Source organism: Phyllostomus hastatus, unplaced genomic scaffold (assembly GCF_019186645.2).
Source record: "Phyllostomus hastatus isolate PE091 unplaced genomic scaffold, TTU_PhHast_1.1 phas_contig_348, whole genome shotgun sequence".
Lineage (NCBI taxonomy): Eukaryota > Metazoa > Chordata > Mammalia > Chiroptera > Phyllostomidae > Phyllostomus > Phyllostomus hastatus.
The window spans coordinates 6,343,741-6,361,838 of NW_025333860.1; the positions used below are offsets into that span (position 1 = coordinate 6,343,741).

The window sequence follows — 18,098 nt, forward strand, 5'->3', positions numbered from 1 at the left end:
CCATGCAGTAAGTATAGAATAGAGTAATATTAATTTATTGCAAATATGAAAATGAGTTTGAAAATGAAAATGAGCCTAATTACTCAAATTCTTTTGTCACATACAAACTAACTTGAAATTCCATTATTTCAACATTTGTTGCAAATCTCTTCTTTTGTCTCTACTCCTCTGTCACTAAAGTCTGTGACCTCTCTTCTGAGACTCTGTCCTCATCCACTTCTTTCTCTACGTGTCTAGTCTTCACCTCTCAGTCTTCCTGGTGGAGGCCTCCTCCTAAGTCTGCTGCTTCAGTGTTGTCTGTTACAAAGTATCTGGCACCTGCTGGTGTCTAACCTCACCTTCCACACCTGCCTCACCCCAGCATTATCTGCAGTTAGGGAAATTTAGCATGCTCTATATGCCATGATTTACTGATTTACTTTTGCATGAGATTATTACACTATAGACCAAGTACACTGCACTGCACTTGGTCTCCCCTATTACACTCTTAGGCATTAACAAAAAGCACAATGGTTGCTGACTCACTGAAAGGTTTGCCATAAAAAAATCATCTGAGTATTTTATAAGAATCAAAATTCCTTTGTAGAGTAGAACTTGATTAGTTTTTAACTGAAAATACAATATTATAAGTAATATTGAATAAGACACTGCAGTTGTTTCAGAGCACCCCCACTTCACAAAAAAAAGATAATTTGTTACTGATTGTATTAAGGGAATAAAAGTTATGTCCTTTTATAGCATAGTAAAACATTAACACTAAATATTTCTTAAAGACTTGAAAAATATAATAGAACTGGCTAGAATCTAAAAAAGCAGTGATTAAAATAATAAATTTACTAAATAAGCTTGAAAATAAGAAAAAAGATAACAATTTAGTATTTCATTTCAAAAATTTTAAAAACTTAAACATTCATGAAATATATTGTTAAAGGTATTAGAATTAAAAGTTTTTTTGTTTTTAGTTACGTGATTGAATTTCTACAGAGTTCTGACAAAATATACTAAAAGGAAATTGAACTAATTTGTTTATAAATGACAACATCCTGGTTTCTCAACATTATGTCTGAAAAAAAAATTTAACCAGTACTGTGTATACAGTTTGTCCATATTTAAGCGAAAAAAAAAAAGATTTTTAGAAATAGAAAAACTTCTTTTTCAACACATGAAAGTACCAATTTTCCAAACAGTGATTATTTCAAGAGAAATATCTAAAAAAGGAAAACAGAGAGATTTATATACAACCATAAACACACACGTCTTGTCTTTTATATAGTTTCTCGGAGATATTAGTTTTATAAACACAACTAGCTAATTTTTAAGTAAAAATACTTAGTGAACTAACCTACCTCCATAAACAATTCCAAACTGCCCAGAACCCAGCACTTCATCAGGGAAAATCTGATACACCGTGCTGATGTCCTATGGGTGCAAGTCCAATGGAAACAAACAGGAAGTGGGAGAAAATGTTAGTCCTAACAAATCACACAACGTTATTAAGTATATCACAGTGTGGTTAAGTATATCATACAATATTAAAATATTTAATAAATATTTTAAACATATTGCAAACGCTAGATGAAATCTGCAATAGGACCATAATATTCAAAGTACAATATTCAACTGATGTACTATTATAATGTTTTGAAAACTATTCTGCTCTTAAGCAGACGAGTAATGTCCATGAAATATGTCTCATTAGAGATAAATAAGATTTTAGATTATAGAATTATCATTTAGTATCTATATTCAAAAACAGATTTGCTTATCGAGATGGCTAGTTAGAAATATGGGTTAAATAATCATAAATCTGGGTCAGTCCTAACTCCAACCACTCCATTTTTCATGGCTAGAAGGGTGAGCCGCTTCCTTACCAGCCACCCCGTCTAGTTGAGTCTAAACTGAGAGGAGGGGAGCTGAGTCACTGTGAGTGAGTCAGCAGCAGACAGGAGGGAGGATGGCACTGCACTATGAAACTCATCTGTGAGGTAACGTTAAGTCCTCCATTTCCACCGCTTCTGGAGGTAACGAGTGTCTACTCTTTCTCTCTTTGAAATAATAATTGCTAAATAAAATATAACGTTTTAATCTATGTTTTACAGTCTGTGATTTGATGACATGTATTAAAGCACAACACAATACCTTGCCACTGCACATATTTCTATTACATCCTATGGAATCTTCTGCCTACCCTTCACTCATAGTCTCTTTGTCCTTTCAAAAATAAGTCCTTTTACATCAAATCCTACCCTCCTTATATCCTACATGTTCCTATCCTTTTCTTTTGTCTTTTCCCCTAGAAAACAACTATAAGTTGTCTCCATCCTGTGATCCCTTCAGAGGGTTTATGGGGTGAGTTCAAGGTTATCTGGAGATAAGAAAGTGAATTAATACTACTCCAGCATTCTGAGTCTAAGCTAGTCCATCTTTCTCTGATAGCTCAATAGCCCACCCCGACTTTTTAGTGGATGACTGTGGCCAAACAGGGTGGAATAACCCCACAGGTATCTAGATTTTCCATAAGGCTTACAAGTTAACCTATATTTCTCAAAGATTTCTCTGGCTAAGCAAAAGCAACTATCATGTGATCAACAGCATAAACATTCATCTAATCTTCACTATGAAATTCTTAATTCTCTCCAATCTTTGGATTTCAGTTGATGACAATTTAGCGAAGGTTACAAAGCTATACTAGAGATAAAGAATTTCATGGAGTTTATTCTTTAAAAAACTAACTCAGATCAGTGTGAGTAAGGCGGAAAACTCTCTGCTTTTGGTCACAGGTAAAGCAGGGAAGAGACAGCAAAAGGTCTGAGTCACAGGATGAGGTGAGAAAGGCCTTGCTACTTCTGGGCAACTTGCCATAGTGACAAACTGCAACAAATAGAGCAAATAAACGATGGAGTGTAAATTATTTCATAATATGTCTGATCTATAATTTTCACAAACTGAGCCTAAAGGGTGGAGTTAGATGGCCCAGGTAGCATGAAGGCTAGAGCGTAGACCCATAAAATCTAATTTGTGCAGCTTTCTGGGGGCCCCGTGATGTGTTTAAGTAAATGTAAGAGCATCTGAAACTCCTTGTCACATGAAAACACTCCCCAGGCGCATTTGAGAAATGACAATAAGGGCATGTGTAAGCAAGTCATGCAACTCAAGAAATTTATCTTATTTGGTATCGTGTAATATGACCCATTAAAATTCTAGTACCAAGATTGGCAAACGTGTGAAAAATCAGGAATTGCAATATAATTGCTTCTCTTAGATGAGAAATACATCGTTAGCTCTTAACACTACAGTATAGATTATAGAAAAATCACCAAAAAATACATATAATGTTTATGCAATCTTATGGAAGAAAAGTACCCAGAAAAACACTATTTTAATTTTCTAGAAAATATGAAAAAATTAAAATGTTAGGTAAATAAGACTGCATTTTAAGATGTCCTTATTTTCCAACTAAAACACATTACCAAGTTTTATATTAGTAAGTACATACTCACCACATTTTCTTGAATCTGGCAATTTGATACTGAAATACTCACAGAAATATCTCCTGGAAATACAAGTTAAAAAAAAAACAAAAAAGAAGTAAGAGAGTTAACAGCATAACAGGTAAACACATGCTTACTAATCAAGCTGCAGGATATTTTTCAATCATAGCAATTAAATTTTTCTACAGAAATGTCTATTAGCCTATTTCTTTCATTTTACTCTTATAGATTTACTCAGTACTTAGCTTTGAAAAATAATGTATTATTAGTTTACAGTTAGAGTCAAGTTCAAATACTGGCTCGCCACTTTGTAGCTCACAAGCTGAAACAACTTAATCTGTCTAGGGCCCAATTTCCTTACCTGTAAAATAAGCAAATCGTTAATGTCTACCTGTTGGGGTTCTTTTAGGCATTAAATTAGAGAACTTATGTAAAATGCTTAGCACCAAAGTAGGCATATATATTTTATTAATATATACATTAGCTGGAAGATCAGTTAAGAAGTTGTGAGAGATCATCAGATAATGCCCTATGATGTGAAAAACAGAGGGTCTTCCCCACAGGCTTCATTCTTGATAGTTGTAAAATTTAAAATTATATTCATAGAGCCCTGGGTGGTGTGGCTCAGTGGACTGAGTACCAGCCTGTGAACCAAAGGGTTGTAGATTCGATTCCCAATCAGGGGCACAAGCCTAGGTTGTGGGCCGGGTCCCCAGTGCGGGGCATGTCAGAGGCAACCACACGCTGATGTTTCTCTCCCTCTCTTTCTCCCTCCCTTCTCCTCTCTAAAAATAAATTTTGAAAAATAAAATAAAAATTGCATTCATATACATATACATATATCTATATCTATATCTATCTATCTATCTATCTATCTATCTATCTATCTATCTATCTATATATCTTCCTGTGAGATATTTTTAAAAATTCACCTTGATATTTGATCCTGGTCCCACTTTCATAGAATCTACCTCAGTGTACTAATGACACAGATTTGTTCCTGGGGCATAATTTTCAAGACTTTCCAAGTACTCTGCATACCATGTACACACAGAGTAGTGTGTTATGTGGTTTTCAGGAAACATGTTAATGCAGATTTGCAAACAGCAAGACTGGCATTCAACGTCAAGCCCAAGGACACTTCTTATTTTATGACCAATAGCTCTAGATTTCTGCTATTGCCTAACATTTGGGTTTACACAAATTTATTCAAATTTTAATATCAAATAAAAGAATCTAACAAATATCTTAATATATATTACATGTTATCAAAAAAACTGAATCGCCCCCCAGAGGGTTCTCTGCTCCTGCTCCTGCTCCAGCTCCACAGACAGAAAAGCAGCAGACTCACTGTGAGAGCTGGTCCCTGACCCTACGGCCGAGCCCTTGGGGATGACAGGCATGAGGGCGTGCTGGATCGCCACCTCCCACATCCTGGCCACGTCTGCGCCCACGCCACTGGTGAGGACACTGCCGTTGGGGGGCGGGCTGGAGGGGTTGACCACGTTCTCGCCCACGTAGTATACTACATTTGCTGTAGTGATCTCAAAGCAGTGAGGATTGGCCCCATTAGGGATTAAAGCTGAAGGTTTTGCTGGTTCCAGAGATAAAATTTCTGATAAAGGAATTTCCTGTGGAAGAAAGAGTGTGTCCAATGTAGCTTATCAAAAACACGTAAACTTTCAAATAACATTCAAACTGGGAACACAGAAAGGACATTACAAATTTTCATAATTTATATAAAATGCTTTTGTAAAACACAGACTATTACTAAGCAAAATTTTAAAATACGTTTGCTAGGGGAAACCTAATCATCATATTTTCCCAGAAAAATTTAAATGATTTTTTTCACTATGTTCATGAGGCAAGAATAAGTATCAATGAGAATGATTTTGAGCCTGCTTCAAAATCTGACTTAGAATGTAAATGATCATTTTTATAACAAGTGAGGTAGAATTACAACACTTTTGAGATGCATTTAGACATGTATGGCTGTTTTTAAATGTTAACAGTTTTTTAAAGCACTGGAAATGATTCATATCATTTGACTTCATACATGTTAATAGGAAAATATAGCCAAGTGAGTAGTTTTAATGAGGAAAACCACAGTGACTGGTTTTAAAAGCAGTTGCTTTAAGTACACTTTTAATATTAAAAAATTAATCACCACACTGTCTTCCAGAAGGTATGGAGTGACTAAGACATAATAACTTTCAAAATATATTTTTCATTTAAAAAATTAATGAGGCATTCTTTCCCCATTAGAGCTGTGTGCAGTGGCCACAGAGAACCACATCAGCTAAGCCTGAGCCTGCACCAGTCTGAAGGAGCAAGTATGAACTGTTTTCACTGTGAGCTGCTCATGGAACCATGTTTTACTGGGTGATCCATTATGCTACATCTGCAGTATTTCACGCGGACAGACAGAATGAAAATTGCTGCCAAGTTTCTCCCTAGAGCCAAGTGCTCCTTATGAATATTGTCAATGCATGGAGAAATCAACGAGGTTCCTTAACCACTGCCGGGGATGATGCAAGGCTATAGGGGAAGAAAAAGAAGCAAAAGGAAAAAAAAAAGCTAGATATAGTGGATTTCAGAAATTTACTTTTAGCTAGTCTGCTATGACCTTGGATTTTCTGTTTAAATCACACACCTCTGCTAAAATACTCCATTAGCTTGCCCTCCCTGACCACCCTCCCATGGGACCAAAACAATCCCCAGGGAAATCTGACATCCACAGATGGCTATCACAGGTCACAGCCTGACTCCTCCAAAATTTAAAAACAGAGAAGGAAAAAAATATCTCTTGGAGCAAGCACAAAACCAGTCATGTTTGTTGGATTACTTTGCATTTGGATACTCACCATTCCCATGTAGAGGGGCATGACACTCCAATCACGGAAAGAGCCATCCTTACCTTGTAGTACCTGCTCCCTGTGTCATTTTGAAAGAGGGTAATACATTTGCTATCCAGTCTCCAATAGTGCCGTTTCCGCTGAAACAAAAGTTAGATTCCAGATCTTTTAAAAGCTTTAACAATACCTAATATTGATAAAATAAAAACATTTCCAAATGGGGACAAGATTTGACGGTGGTAAATGCGTGGAAGAACTCACATTCAATTTCATACCCCAGAAGGTGACTCTTTAGCAAATGTGTGATAGGTTTCCACATCTACATCAGAGTTGTGAGTAACAAAGGAGATGATGTATTAGTACCCAGCACAGGGCCTGACATTTAGTACATGCAAAGTAAATACAAAATACCCTTTTTAAATTTATTTGCCTGCTTCTAAAGGTGGATTTGAAGTCTGTAACAAAGGCTTAGCAGGAGGTGCAATGTTGATACATTCTCATTATTTTAGAACATAACAATACTCTAAAACACTCTTGAACACAAACACCTGCTGATCCAGCCAGATGTCCTGGCTTCCATTAGATATGGAAGAATTATGAGGGTCACAACAGAACTAAAGAACATTTTGTTGGAGGGCAGAATTGACTCCATGGTACCAAAGTGAGAGGAATGAGTCAGCTAACTTGACCTTTTCCTAAGCTCTCTACAGATCTCTAATCTTCTCTGATTTGGTGATCAGGTCCTTCTTCATCCTAGGTACATCCTTCACTTTAGCGTGTGTGTGTCTGTGTGTGTGTGTTACCATCCTTTTAGACAAAAAGCCCTAACGTTATTCTTGGTCTCTTCTACAACCTTAGACCAGTCAAATGGGTAAAATATGCTTCAAGTATTTTATAGCGTGTCTAGGAAGAGCTGTATGGTGTTCAGCTGAGTTGTCCATTAAGTAATGTAAATCTACAGCACAAAAGATTGAAATTATCAATTATTAGGGTATTGGTGTCTATTATCTGATGAAATAATGGGTATCTACAGAAAGGAGGTAATGCGGAAAACACTACTGGTAATTGAGAAAAACGCTTATCATCCAATGTCAACTAATTTAACCTTAAAACATGGATCAAATTTTTCTCTTACCTACATGTACAACTTTGTTCACTAACTATCAAGAAAATTTGGAGCAGTGAGCAGCTAAGACTATATTAAAAAATTAAAATGTGTTGTCTTTTACCTAAGTATAGGATTATTGTGTTTCTCAGGAGATCTGTTTTTAAGGTGAAAACTTAATTAAAGATTTAAGAAGTATATATAATAGTTATCATTGCTTTTTTTCTCCCTAAAAGGTAGTATTATTTAAAAAAACTCTGAATACTGTCATTTTCACAACTGCTACAAAATGTCAGGTAGACATTCAAGTTGTCTGAAGATCGCCTCAAGTAAAAGAGGTAATTATTTTGTCTCCCTGAGGTGGCTGTGCACACTTCTGTCTCACCACACTGCTTGCCCCACTACTTCTGACCCCCAGAGACTGTGAATGTGCTCCACTGGCCCCACGGCACACCTGCAGTGAGGCGCCCTCCCGGTAACTTAGAAGACGGCCCACAGTCTTCACAGGCCGTTAGCGACGCCCGACGTGAACACCACCAGAGAAAACTGTTTGCTGCACATCTTACCAGTGTGTCCTTGCTGGTGTAGTGCACCATCCACCCTTCCTTCATCACCGTGCTGCTTTTCCTCTTTGTGTGTTTGACGGACTGCACGACTCTCATGAGCGGGATATTGTTGCTTGTTGATGGACTTGAAAAGTCAAAATATTTGGAAAGAAATGTTTTTAGAAAGAGCTTTTCCTGCATAAAACTTCATTACAGCTATTTCAAAGTGAAAGTAAAAAAAGTTCATATCCCATTTTTAATGAAATATATTGTAAGAGTAGCATGGTTCAGCATCTGGATTACTCTGAAGAGTGCTATGCATTTTATACGTACATTTTAACAAACTATATAAATAATCCCTGAAAGTATAGCCTTTACACATGCATTTTAAAAATCCCAAGGCGGGGTAATAAGTGCCTTAGACTTCATATTAACCTATATGGTGTCCAATTTTTGGGTAAATATGAGATAGATTACTGTCTTAGTGGAATGGGGCCAGAGCATTTAGAGTCACATATGAAAGCTTATTTGCTTACTTATAACCTATTATAGGCAAAATAGTAATCATTTGTAGATAATAGCATTTTGTATGAATTTGAGTCTCTGAATAATTTCATAAAAATTAAAATCTACTGTTTAAACAGTTTTTTTGATAACTATTATCCATGGAATTGTGCCAGTCTTTTACCTGCTTCTCTTTCCTTTCTGTCTGTCTCCTCTCTTCCCCTCCACACACACATCCATGAAGCACACACCCTTGAAGCTCCCTCTCATACTACAGAAATGTATACCTTCCAAAGACAGTTGGCCAAAGGACTAATATTTTCCAGTATTTTAGAAATATGCCTTATTCCATCAAATGTAAAAAATCTAATTATTTTTTGCTTTTCTCTAATGAACAATTTCAGTTTGTCAATGAATATAGCATTTGTAAAATGGACACAAAAGTTTAAATACACTTGTAAATCAGAGGCTGGGAAATTTTTTCTGTAAAGAATCAGGTAATGAATATTTTAGGTTTTGCAGAATACTGAACTCTGCCAATTGTATTGCAAATGTAAAATGTAACCATAGACAATATGAATGGGTATTACTATGTTCCAATGAAACTTTATTCCAAACAGGCAATAGCCTGATTTGGCTGTAGTGTGCTAACCCCAGATATAAAAAATGGAGATCATCTATTAATTTTAAAAAGTACAGAGATCACAAATGTAAATTTTCACACAGTTCTGAAATAAAATCAAGTACAGTAAGGTGTAGACATATGTGATATTTGCAAGAGGGATCCGCTCTAAAATAAGTGATGTCTGCCGAGGTGTGCCCTTGTTCTTCGCATTTTCCACACTATGAGCATTGAACATACATTACTTCAGTAGAAAACGTGTAGACAGCAAATGTGAGAATCCCTCACATGCAAAATAAAATGGGTCACAGAATGAGGTGATGCTAGGAAAGGATGCACCTGACACTCCTTCAAGGGGGTCCAGACCTCCTAACTCCAAGGGCTCTCCTCTGTCCTCTGGGGCACACAGCTCATTCGTGAGCAAATTAAGCACACATTTGAACTTTATTTTTTAGTAGATTAAGATATCAAAGAGCTTTCAAATATGCCACTTGGAGCTCCACTGTCAGACTGAGGCGGGAATGCGGCCCTCACCTGATGGTCCTGTTGGAGTCCTCGTGGTCGGGGTCTGGGTCCTGCATTTCCCCGCTGTCATTCTGACACTCGGCCATCACCATCGCCACATCTTGGACCATTGCCTCTTCCATGTCATCCATGAGCCCACTGTTCCTTTCACTGTCATTGTCATCACTCCCTTCTTCCATGACCACGTCAGACTCTGCACCAGGGCTAAGCAAATCTAAAACATTGTTTTGCACCCGTGAAGATAAGCCTGAAATCCTGGAGCCAGGGCTTAACAGAAAGTTAGGCAATCCTAAAACAAATCAACCAGGAGCCCTGAAACGCAGTTATTTAAAGAATTTATTTTGCCTTTAAAAAAATTTTTAGTTCATAAGTAGTATCTGATGTTATGAGAGAATGAATATACAGGAGTGGGCAAAAGGAGGTTTACAGTGTGAGCACGCAAAACAGAGTTAATAAAGCTGCTGTAATAACCATTACTTTGTTCCATACGAACAACTGCACACCTACTTTTGCCCACCCCTGTATAATTTTATAGGAAAGTGCTTATTTTTCATGCTCCTAAGCTGAAAAACATGAAAATCATGGAGATCCTTGGAAGAAAGCCAAGGATGGGATGAAGGTGGGAGAGAAGTACTAGGAAACAAAATGGTACCAGGCACAAGGGAGGAGGAAAGTCATAGTGTATCAATTTCACAGCCCTGGTGGGAAAAAAGAGGGAAGATGAGGGAAAACTTTCACATTCAATACTACTTGGGGCTATTGATTCTTGTTATTCAGTAACTTTTTAAGTCATGAATTCTAATATATTACATTGGTCACATAACAAGCATCTTTTAAATACCCAAGATATTTGGTATTTGAAGTTAAACTAACTACTATCAACTCAGTTGATAGTAATGCAATAAATTATAATTACTTATTGATACAGACACTTATTTTTTAATTAAAAAATAAATTGATTAGAGACCCAAGCCTGCCAAACTTGGAAAATTCACATTTTATCAGATTTTTCTGGCTGTCTGGGAAAATGCAATTTCAAAGTAATCAACAGAATCCAAAATGATGCTGTTTCCCCTTAGTTGTAGTTATCAAGAGCACACTGACATTTTCTGGGCCTGAACAAAGCCAATACCACATGCCACAGACAGTGGGAAAACTGCCAAACTTTCTACTTTGGCAGCTAATTCATGCATAACTCTCCAAGGCACAAACTAATATGGGAATGTATTCCTGGAGAGAATTCCCTTCTTCTTCTTCTACTAGGTATGTATTCCTTCTACAAAAGAAAGTTATAGAAGAAAGATAATCACTTATTCTTCAGAGTTTTAGCAAAAAAAAAAATCAACTTGTTTCTCTGATCTTATATCACCATTTTTCTTCCCAGAGGAAACAGAAAATTGACATAAGACTGAAGGTATAAAACATTCCACTACCTATGAAAAAACTTAGTCTAGGATAGTTACTAAGTCAAATATTTTTATTAGGAATACTACTCGAGAAGGAAACAGGAGCTGCTCGTATAAGACATGGAGTTTTTCTTAAGAGTCCTTCAAAATTAATTTATGCAGTTAGAGTTTTCTCAAAGGAATACTTCCAAGTGTAGAAAATGGTATTTCTAATTGGCTGAATTAAAGTTCATTTTGTTACTAATAAGATTCAGGTCAAGATGCACATATACAGGGTCTGACACAAATAACACCCCTTTTTATTACAAAATGTTTTGTTAATAAGTCATAAGCAAGTAATTCTGTAACATAACAATATCACACTCAAGCACACCATATGACATTTTAGGTGAAATGTTCAAATTAAAACTATAAATTATTACACCCATAGTATTACCCTACCAACCACACTTGAGCAGGTGTTAGTTCTGCTGGACCTTGTATAATGAAAGAAGCTGGGTAGAGGAAGGAAGAGGGAGATTATTTCCTGATGGGTCAGTCTCTGTGAGTCTTCCCTCCCTTGACAAACAAGGAAGAAAAGTAAACTTCTGTCTCAGTGCTTGGGTTGAGAATGGAAGAAACGAGACCAACAGTTATAACCTGTAGGTATTCCAACATTTCCTACATTTCTGAACAAACTAGGATAGGCTATTGAAAAGAGAACAGGAGCCCCGGCTAGTGCCACTGGGTTGGTTAGAGCATCCTCCAGGTCAGGGGTGGGGGTGGGGCAGTGGAGAGGTCTGGGGATGGGTCCCAGTTGGGGCACTAGGAGAGGCAACTGGATGGATGTTTCTCTCTCACATTCACATTTTCCTCTCTCTCTCCCTTCCTCTCTCTTTAAAATCAAGAAACATGTCCTCAGGTGAGGAGTAAAAAAGAGAGAGAGAGAGAGAGCTGGAGAAGAGATTCTGGAATCCTTGTTTTCAGTACTAGCTGTTCACAGTATAAAAACTTGAGAAAATCTCTTTGCTTTGTAGCAGAACTCCATGAGCTGGAATGGATGCTTTTCTACAGTCAAGTAGAACTAACTGAGGCCATAATTCACTTTTAGCTGAGTACAAGTATCCGATGGGGATGGGGTGGGTGTGCAGTAAAAAACAAACAAACCAGTAGCTGACACAGTCTCTAACAGAGAAGTGGCACTGCCTATCTTTTACTCACAGATGCGACTGTGGATTTTTTACGCACCTCCATTAATGATCACTTCGCCAAGGCAGTTGTTCGGTACTTTTGGTGCACAGCGTTTATGACAGTTGAATCTGCAATCTAATCACAATGATTTGAAAAGAAAACAAAAATCAAGAACTCATCAGCAAGAATTGGCTGGTAACAAATATTTGGCAGCAAGATTATCCTCACCTTTGCACTGCAGGCCCTGCCGGAAGAGCCCTTTGAGGAGCTTCTTGCAGTACTGGCAGACGGTGGGCCGGGTGTACGAGTGGATGACAAACGTGTGCGGCACCTTCACCTTGGACATCAGAATCTTGTCCAGCTGAATAGGTCGTCCAATGTATGACTGTGAATTTGACCTCTTCTCTCGACCGATAAATGACTCTGACGGTGACTTTTGCTACAGTATAGAAAGACAATAAAAAACAGTAAGATGGAAGAAAAAACTTGATGAGTATATTTATGTATTTTAAAATCACATTCTGTTTTACTATCATATTTAGTAATTTGATCCTTAAGAATATAAGCAATATAAGCTAACTCTGTATTTCTGTTCATTAATGCAATTTATCACTCCTTTATTTCTTATTTGAGTTACCTTGTTTTTATAGTTAGAAATGAAGAGAAATGGAGATCAGACTATTTGAACCTGATTTCTAGAACTTGCAAAAATTCTTGGCTTCTAAAAAGTAATTTAATGACTTTAAGACAAATATAAGTCAGGAAAAAAAGAAAAAGAAAGATGGTCCTCAACCCCATATATTATTACTTCACTGACATCTTCTAAAATATTACATGCACATGGTTAGAAAATATGAGCTGTCCAGGAAGACAGAAAATGAAGAGTAAAGGCACCAGTCTACTCTACATAGTACTTCACCTGAAAAACACCTACGATTCCTTTGGATTTCCTCAGAGGAAATAGTATGATTTAAAATGACTCCTCAACCATGTGAAAGTAAAGGGTTAAATTCATAGCATCTTTTTTATGACTGGAAAACACAGCTACTAGTGAACTATATAAAACACACGAACACTAGTGTTTTGGTTATAATTATATCACTGTACACACTCTATCATTTTGGAATTAATCAGCCCAAGACTTATGTTTTAAAAATTAAATTAATTAAAATTAACTGTGTTTTCCGTGTTTTTTGGACAATTTCATGGTACCTCTTGACATCATGAAAATGTACTTGGGAATCATGAGAACAAATGTATTTTGAAATCATCAAAATAAAAGATAAACCAAATTACTTTTTAATACTATGATTATATATCTCACTTAGTAAGCTTCTTATTCTATGTAACTGTTGTGTTCAGTGCCTTACAAGGTAGGCCTTGTTATCTACAGTTGAGGAATCAAAACTCATGAAGTTTACATAAATTCTTTTGTGTCGGATGCTGGTAAATAGTAAAGTGAAAACATGATCCCACATTTGTTTGCTTCCAGAGCTCTTGTATTATTACCTTACTCAATTCATATGTAATTTGGAGTGATTGCCAACAAGATGAGAAAAAAATCACATTTACATACAATTTCTATCCATTTCAATCCCTATCTGCACCAAAAGATTAATACGACTTACTACCAAATGGGGAAGTTTTGATTTGCAAATTCACTAGCTGCAATAAAATTATTTTTTGATATGAGGTTCTACTTAGGGATATTATGCCTACAGTTATAGTTACAATTTCAATTCCATAAAAGAAAACTATAGACTAACTGCTCTGGAAAAGCTCAACTCCTGCAGAGATGCCCAGGGAGCTTATAAAGATAGGTCAAGGTCTGCCTGACTAGAATCATGAACATACTGAATAATTATCTTCAATGGAATTGAAACACAAGTCCACAGGGTTAGGTCCCTGTTTTATGTAGCCAACAGGCCAGTTTTAAGCACAGACTAAAATGAAAAGTGGTATTTTTCCACAGTTGGAAAGTTTCAACAAGTCAGACTGAAAGCTGACCTGATGTCACACTTTCTTAGCTGACTTAAAATGTTCTCAGATTTGGAAAATCATATGAAAAGTTGACCAAATCGCTGTTCACTTATTTTCCTTAATTTAAGATATCAAATTCTAGGCTGTGTTAACAGAGCCATTTTGACACAGGATTATTTACAATGCCATGGGGCAAATGCATTTGGAAGAGCAAGAGGCAATCTGATAAACTGAATGTTTTCTACTCATCCAGCACAGTAACATTCACATACACACTGCCATAAACTATAAGAACCAGGATTATTCTTGAGATGTCATTTCACTTATTACCTTCAAGGCAGCATTACATCAGGAATTTTAAAACATTACATGAGTTTAGGGCAAAGAAACTGGCTGTTCCTTTGTGCCCAGAAATTGTACTACACACATAATTCAGGCAATGATGAGATTCATATGGTCACATGTGTCCTTGGCACAGAGTAACAGGTCACCAACTGCATAATTTATGGTGTCAGAAATTAAGACTTTAATAGCATTTAAGATTTCATAGCAATTTAAGATTTTACTAGCATTAATAAAGAATGTCCTCCTGTCACTCATGATACCTTAAAATTACAATCAGCTAGCAACAGGACCAGAAATATTAATTATTACATTTTCTCATAGTTCCAAATATAATTAATCATTTTCAATGTGGCCTACACATCTATATGATGAAGTTTTAAAATATTGAGACAGGGTGCACGCATGGCAACCGCTCACTGCCGGCAGGAGACCGACTTGCTTCACTTTCACAGACACACACTTTGGGGAAAGGAGAGTGAAAAGCCTTCTGAAGTTCTGTTTGCAGAATTATATTCTGTTTCTGGGAGTATACACGCACACATTTGCATGTGGTTTTTCCTATTATGAGGCAAATATAAGACAACAAAAAAGAAGACTGTCACTATCTGATGACTTTGTAAATGTTTATGAGATATTTATCCAGTCTTCAATCAAAATATAAAACAAGGCCACCAATGATATGTAACAAATAGTAAAACAGAAAAACAAGAACCTATGAAACAAGGCCCTAGAATATATATTTACCATTATTTATATAAATGTTTAAGAACACCATTTCTGTCAGCAGCCAATCATTTCTAATGATGGGAACAAAAACTAAACACTTCCATGGATTTTCAGAACCAGGGCTACATTTTTCATTAGTAATTAATATTCAGTTACTATTTTAGGCAAAACATATAATTTCAACTATGTGAAGTTTTATTTGAAGGTATGTATAACAGAAACCCATCAATTACAGTGTGTTTTGCCTGATGTAGCAAGTTACAGAGCAGACAAAAATTTAGAAATTGGCAAGTTTAAATGAAAAGATGCTTTAAAATCCAATTAGCTTGATCATCAACATGCAACTACCCTTGTGATACAAAGGGTTATGCTGACTTAAATTACCAGGTTTTTTTAAAACAAAAATGCAATGTGTTTTTATTATATTAAGTAAAGAAATATAGTATTGCTTTATTTCTTCATTAACTTCATTTTATTTTTTTATTTATTTGTATATTTAATTATGATGTGTACAGTACTTTAGAATTTAAAATAAGATCTTTCTTTAAAGTAAACCCTGGTGATAAGAAAATTCTTTATTACTCATGAATACTGGTGAAGGTTTTATTAGTTTTACGAAGTTAACTAAGTGGTGTTTAAATTAATCTCCACTGTTCCTTGCTGTTCAACTTTGGCACTGTGTATTTGGTGAGCCTGGGAAATCTGCAGAATGGTGGTTTTTCACAGGAATAGAGAGGAAAGTTGAAATGATTTGGAAACAGAACAACTACATTTTGTTTCAGTCTACTTCAGTATTATGTTCAGAGCAAAACTGGCACAGAACTTCCAGAATTGATTTTAAATGCCCTTCTCTATAATCATGGTTAGCATATGCAGGAAGATGTGCTTCCAAAAACTTACATTTTTACATTAGCCATGGGTTCTAGGAATTGTTCTTTTCCTGAGTTGAGGATTTTTGATCAAATTACAGGTGTATGTGGAACTTTTGTGAGAATTGACATTACTATAAAATATGGTATTGGAATGGGCATGTGTAAATGATTTGATTTGGCAAATTTTAGGTGATAAAAATATAAAGGTGGTTTCCATGTTCTCAGTGTAAGGGGAATCATATCAAGGACGTGAGAGAATATGCGAAGAGAAAAATGATGAAAGCTGAAATTCAAAGCCAAGATTAGAGATTAAACAGCATAAAGATGACAGAGATTAAAATTTGTTTAAATGCCAGTGGTTTTGTGAAGTCTCTGTAACATCTTCACGCTACTAGTGTTTTTGTCTGAAATGAATGCCAAAGTGAAAGCTACATGCACTGAACGCCTACTTCCAGAGACAATGCATTCTGCTTTTGTGGAGATGGAATTTTTTTTAACTGCTATGCTAAATGAATGACTTAGCAAGTGTGGAACCTTCCCAGGAAATGATTGCTTAGATTACATTATGGAAACTCCAACTGCCAGCAAGTCTTTAAACATTTAACAGGAATCTGAAAGAATTTCCCAACAAGGCATACAAATTCTCTTTATTAGTATAGCTAGGAAACAGAGGGGGAAAAGTTGCCTTAACTTGTGGTTTGCTTGTTGTTATTTACATAGAGATCTAACGGTCAGGTTTCCTGAGAGATACAAGTCACTTCACATAAAACATGATTCAAATACCTAAATTTAAAAAAAAAAACAATAAAAATGTCTCCAATGAAAACTTCTGCAGTATTTTTATATATAAAGGTTATATTCTACCTTTTTCTTGAGTTTATTGGGGTGACTATATTTATTAACTAAAATTCATTTTGCAGCCCCTTGAGTTAAAAAGAAATAAAAAAGTACAGAACATTTCAGCATGTACGTTGACAAATCTTTGGAGAGCTGTCTCAATCATCAGATGATAAGCTTCTAAAGGAAAGATGGTGTCTTAAAATATTTGCCCTCTATATAAAAAAAATAAGCATTACTTGAACTCATCAGAATGAATATTTTCAGGGAGTAAATGCATGGGAATAAATAGATGAGACATTTCAATAGAGATATTCAAAATATAGACTGTAATATAACCCTTTCAATAATTTAATGTTACAGGGACTATAACTTTGACATAGTTGCTTTGTAGGGAGCATACAATTGGCTACAACTACAACTGCTCTTTGAACTGATCTTCCTGATCCTCACCCTTACTTGGCATATCCAACATGAATCTGTGTAACACTCCTCTGCTCTGGAAAGAAATAGGTGGCAAGCTCAAATACCTGCAGGCTGTTAATATTAACAGGGAGCCCTCGATGTCAGGGATGTCATGGAGAATATTGCAGACTATAATAGATTGGAGAGGATGGGCTCAGTATAAAGCGGGGGGCAGTGCTCAAATACTGCTCATTGCTGCCACATGAGTAGGTAAGCCCAGTACTTCCAGACCTTAGTTTTTCAACAGAAGCAGAAAATCCCATTGTTTTATGAAATAACTATTTTTAAATGCAGGCGACCCTAAATAAAATGCCTATGTGCAAACTCTTTCCATAACACTTCACATGCTTTATTCATGTTAACCCCATGACCACTGTGTTATGATCCACATGTTACAGATAAGGAAACCAAATCCCAAGAAAGTTGACTCATCTGTCCCATATCACACAGCCTAGCCCGTAAGTACCAGAACTAGGAATCCATGTAGTCTTTCTCTAGAATCTAGACTAGACGATAATAATGATTTCTCTCTCCTTAGTTCCTCCCAGCTCTCACATTCCCTGGTTTTATACCAATATAAAAATAGAAAGCATTTTCTTCCCCTCATTTAAGGCACGAAGGAAAAGTTCATAGGAGACAGTGAGAATAGT

The 18,098-nt window shown here is 36.1% G+C and overlaps 1 protein-coding gene across 2 annotated transcripts in view; it reads right to left on the reverse strand.

The window, feature by feature from the left end:
- PRKD1 (protein kinase D1) overlaps nucleotides 1–18,098 on the reverse strand; it is a 323,064-nt gene that overhangs the window by 43,932 nt on the left and 261,034 nt on the right. For both annotated transcript variants that reach the window (XM_045841151.1, XM_045841150.1), the window contains 8 exons: nucleotides 12,452–12,662; nucleotides 12,281–12,358; nucleotides 9,657–9,861; nucleotides 8,018–8,141; nucleotides 6,409–6,486; nucleotides 4,843–5,122; nucleotides 3,501–3,553; nucleotides 1,347–1,419 (listed from right to left, as the gene is read on the reverse strand). In XM_045841151.1, coding sequence (XP_045697107.1) covers nucleotides 1,347–1,419; nucleotides 3,501–3,553; nucleotides 4,843–5,122; nucleotides 6,409–6,486; nucleotides 8,018–8,141; nucleotides 9,657–9,861; nucleotides 12,281–12,358; nucleotides 12,452–12,662 — 1,102 coding nt within the window. The remainder of the gene's footprint in view (nucleotides 1–1,346; nucleotides 1,420–3,500; nucleotides 3,554–4,842; nucleotides 5,123–6,408; nucleotides 6,487–8,017; nucleotides 8,142–9,656; nucleotides 9,862–12,280; nucleotides 12,359–12,451; nucleotides 12,663–18,098) is intronic.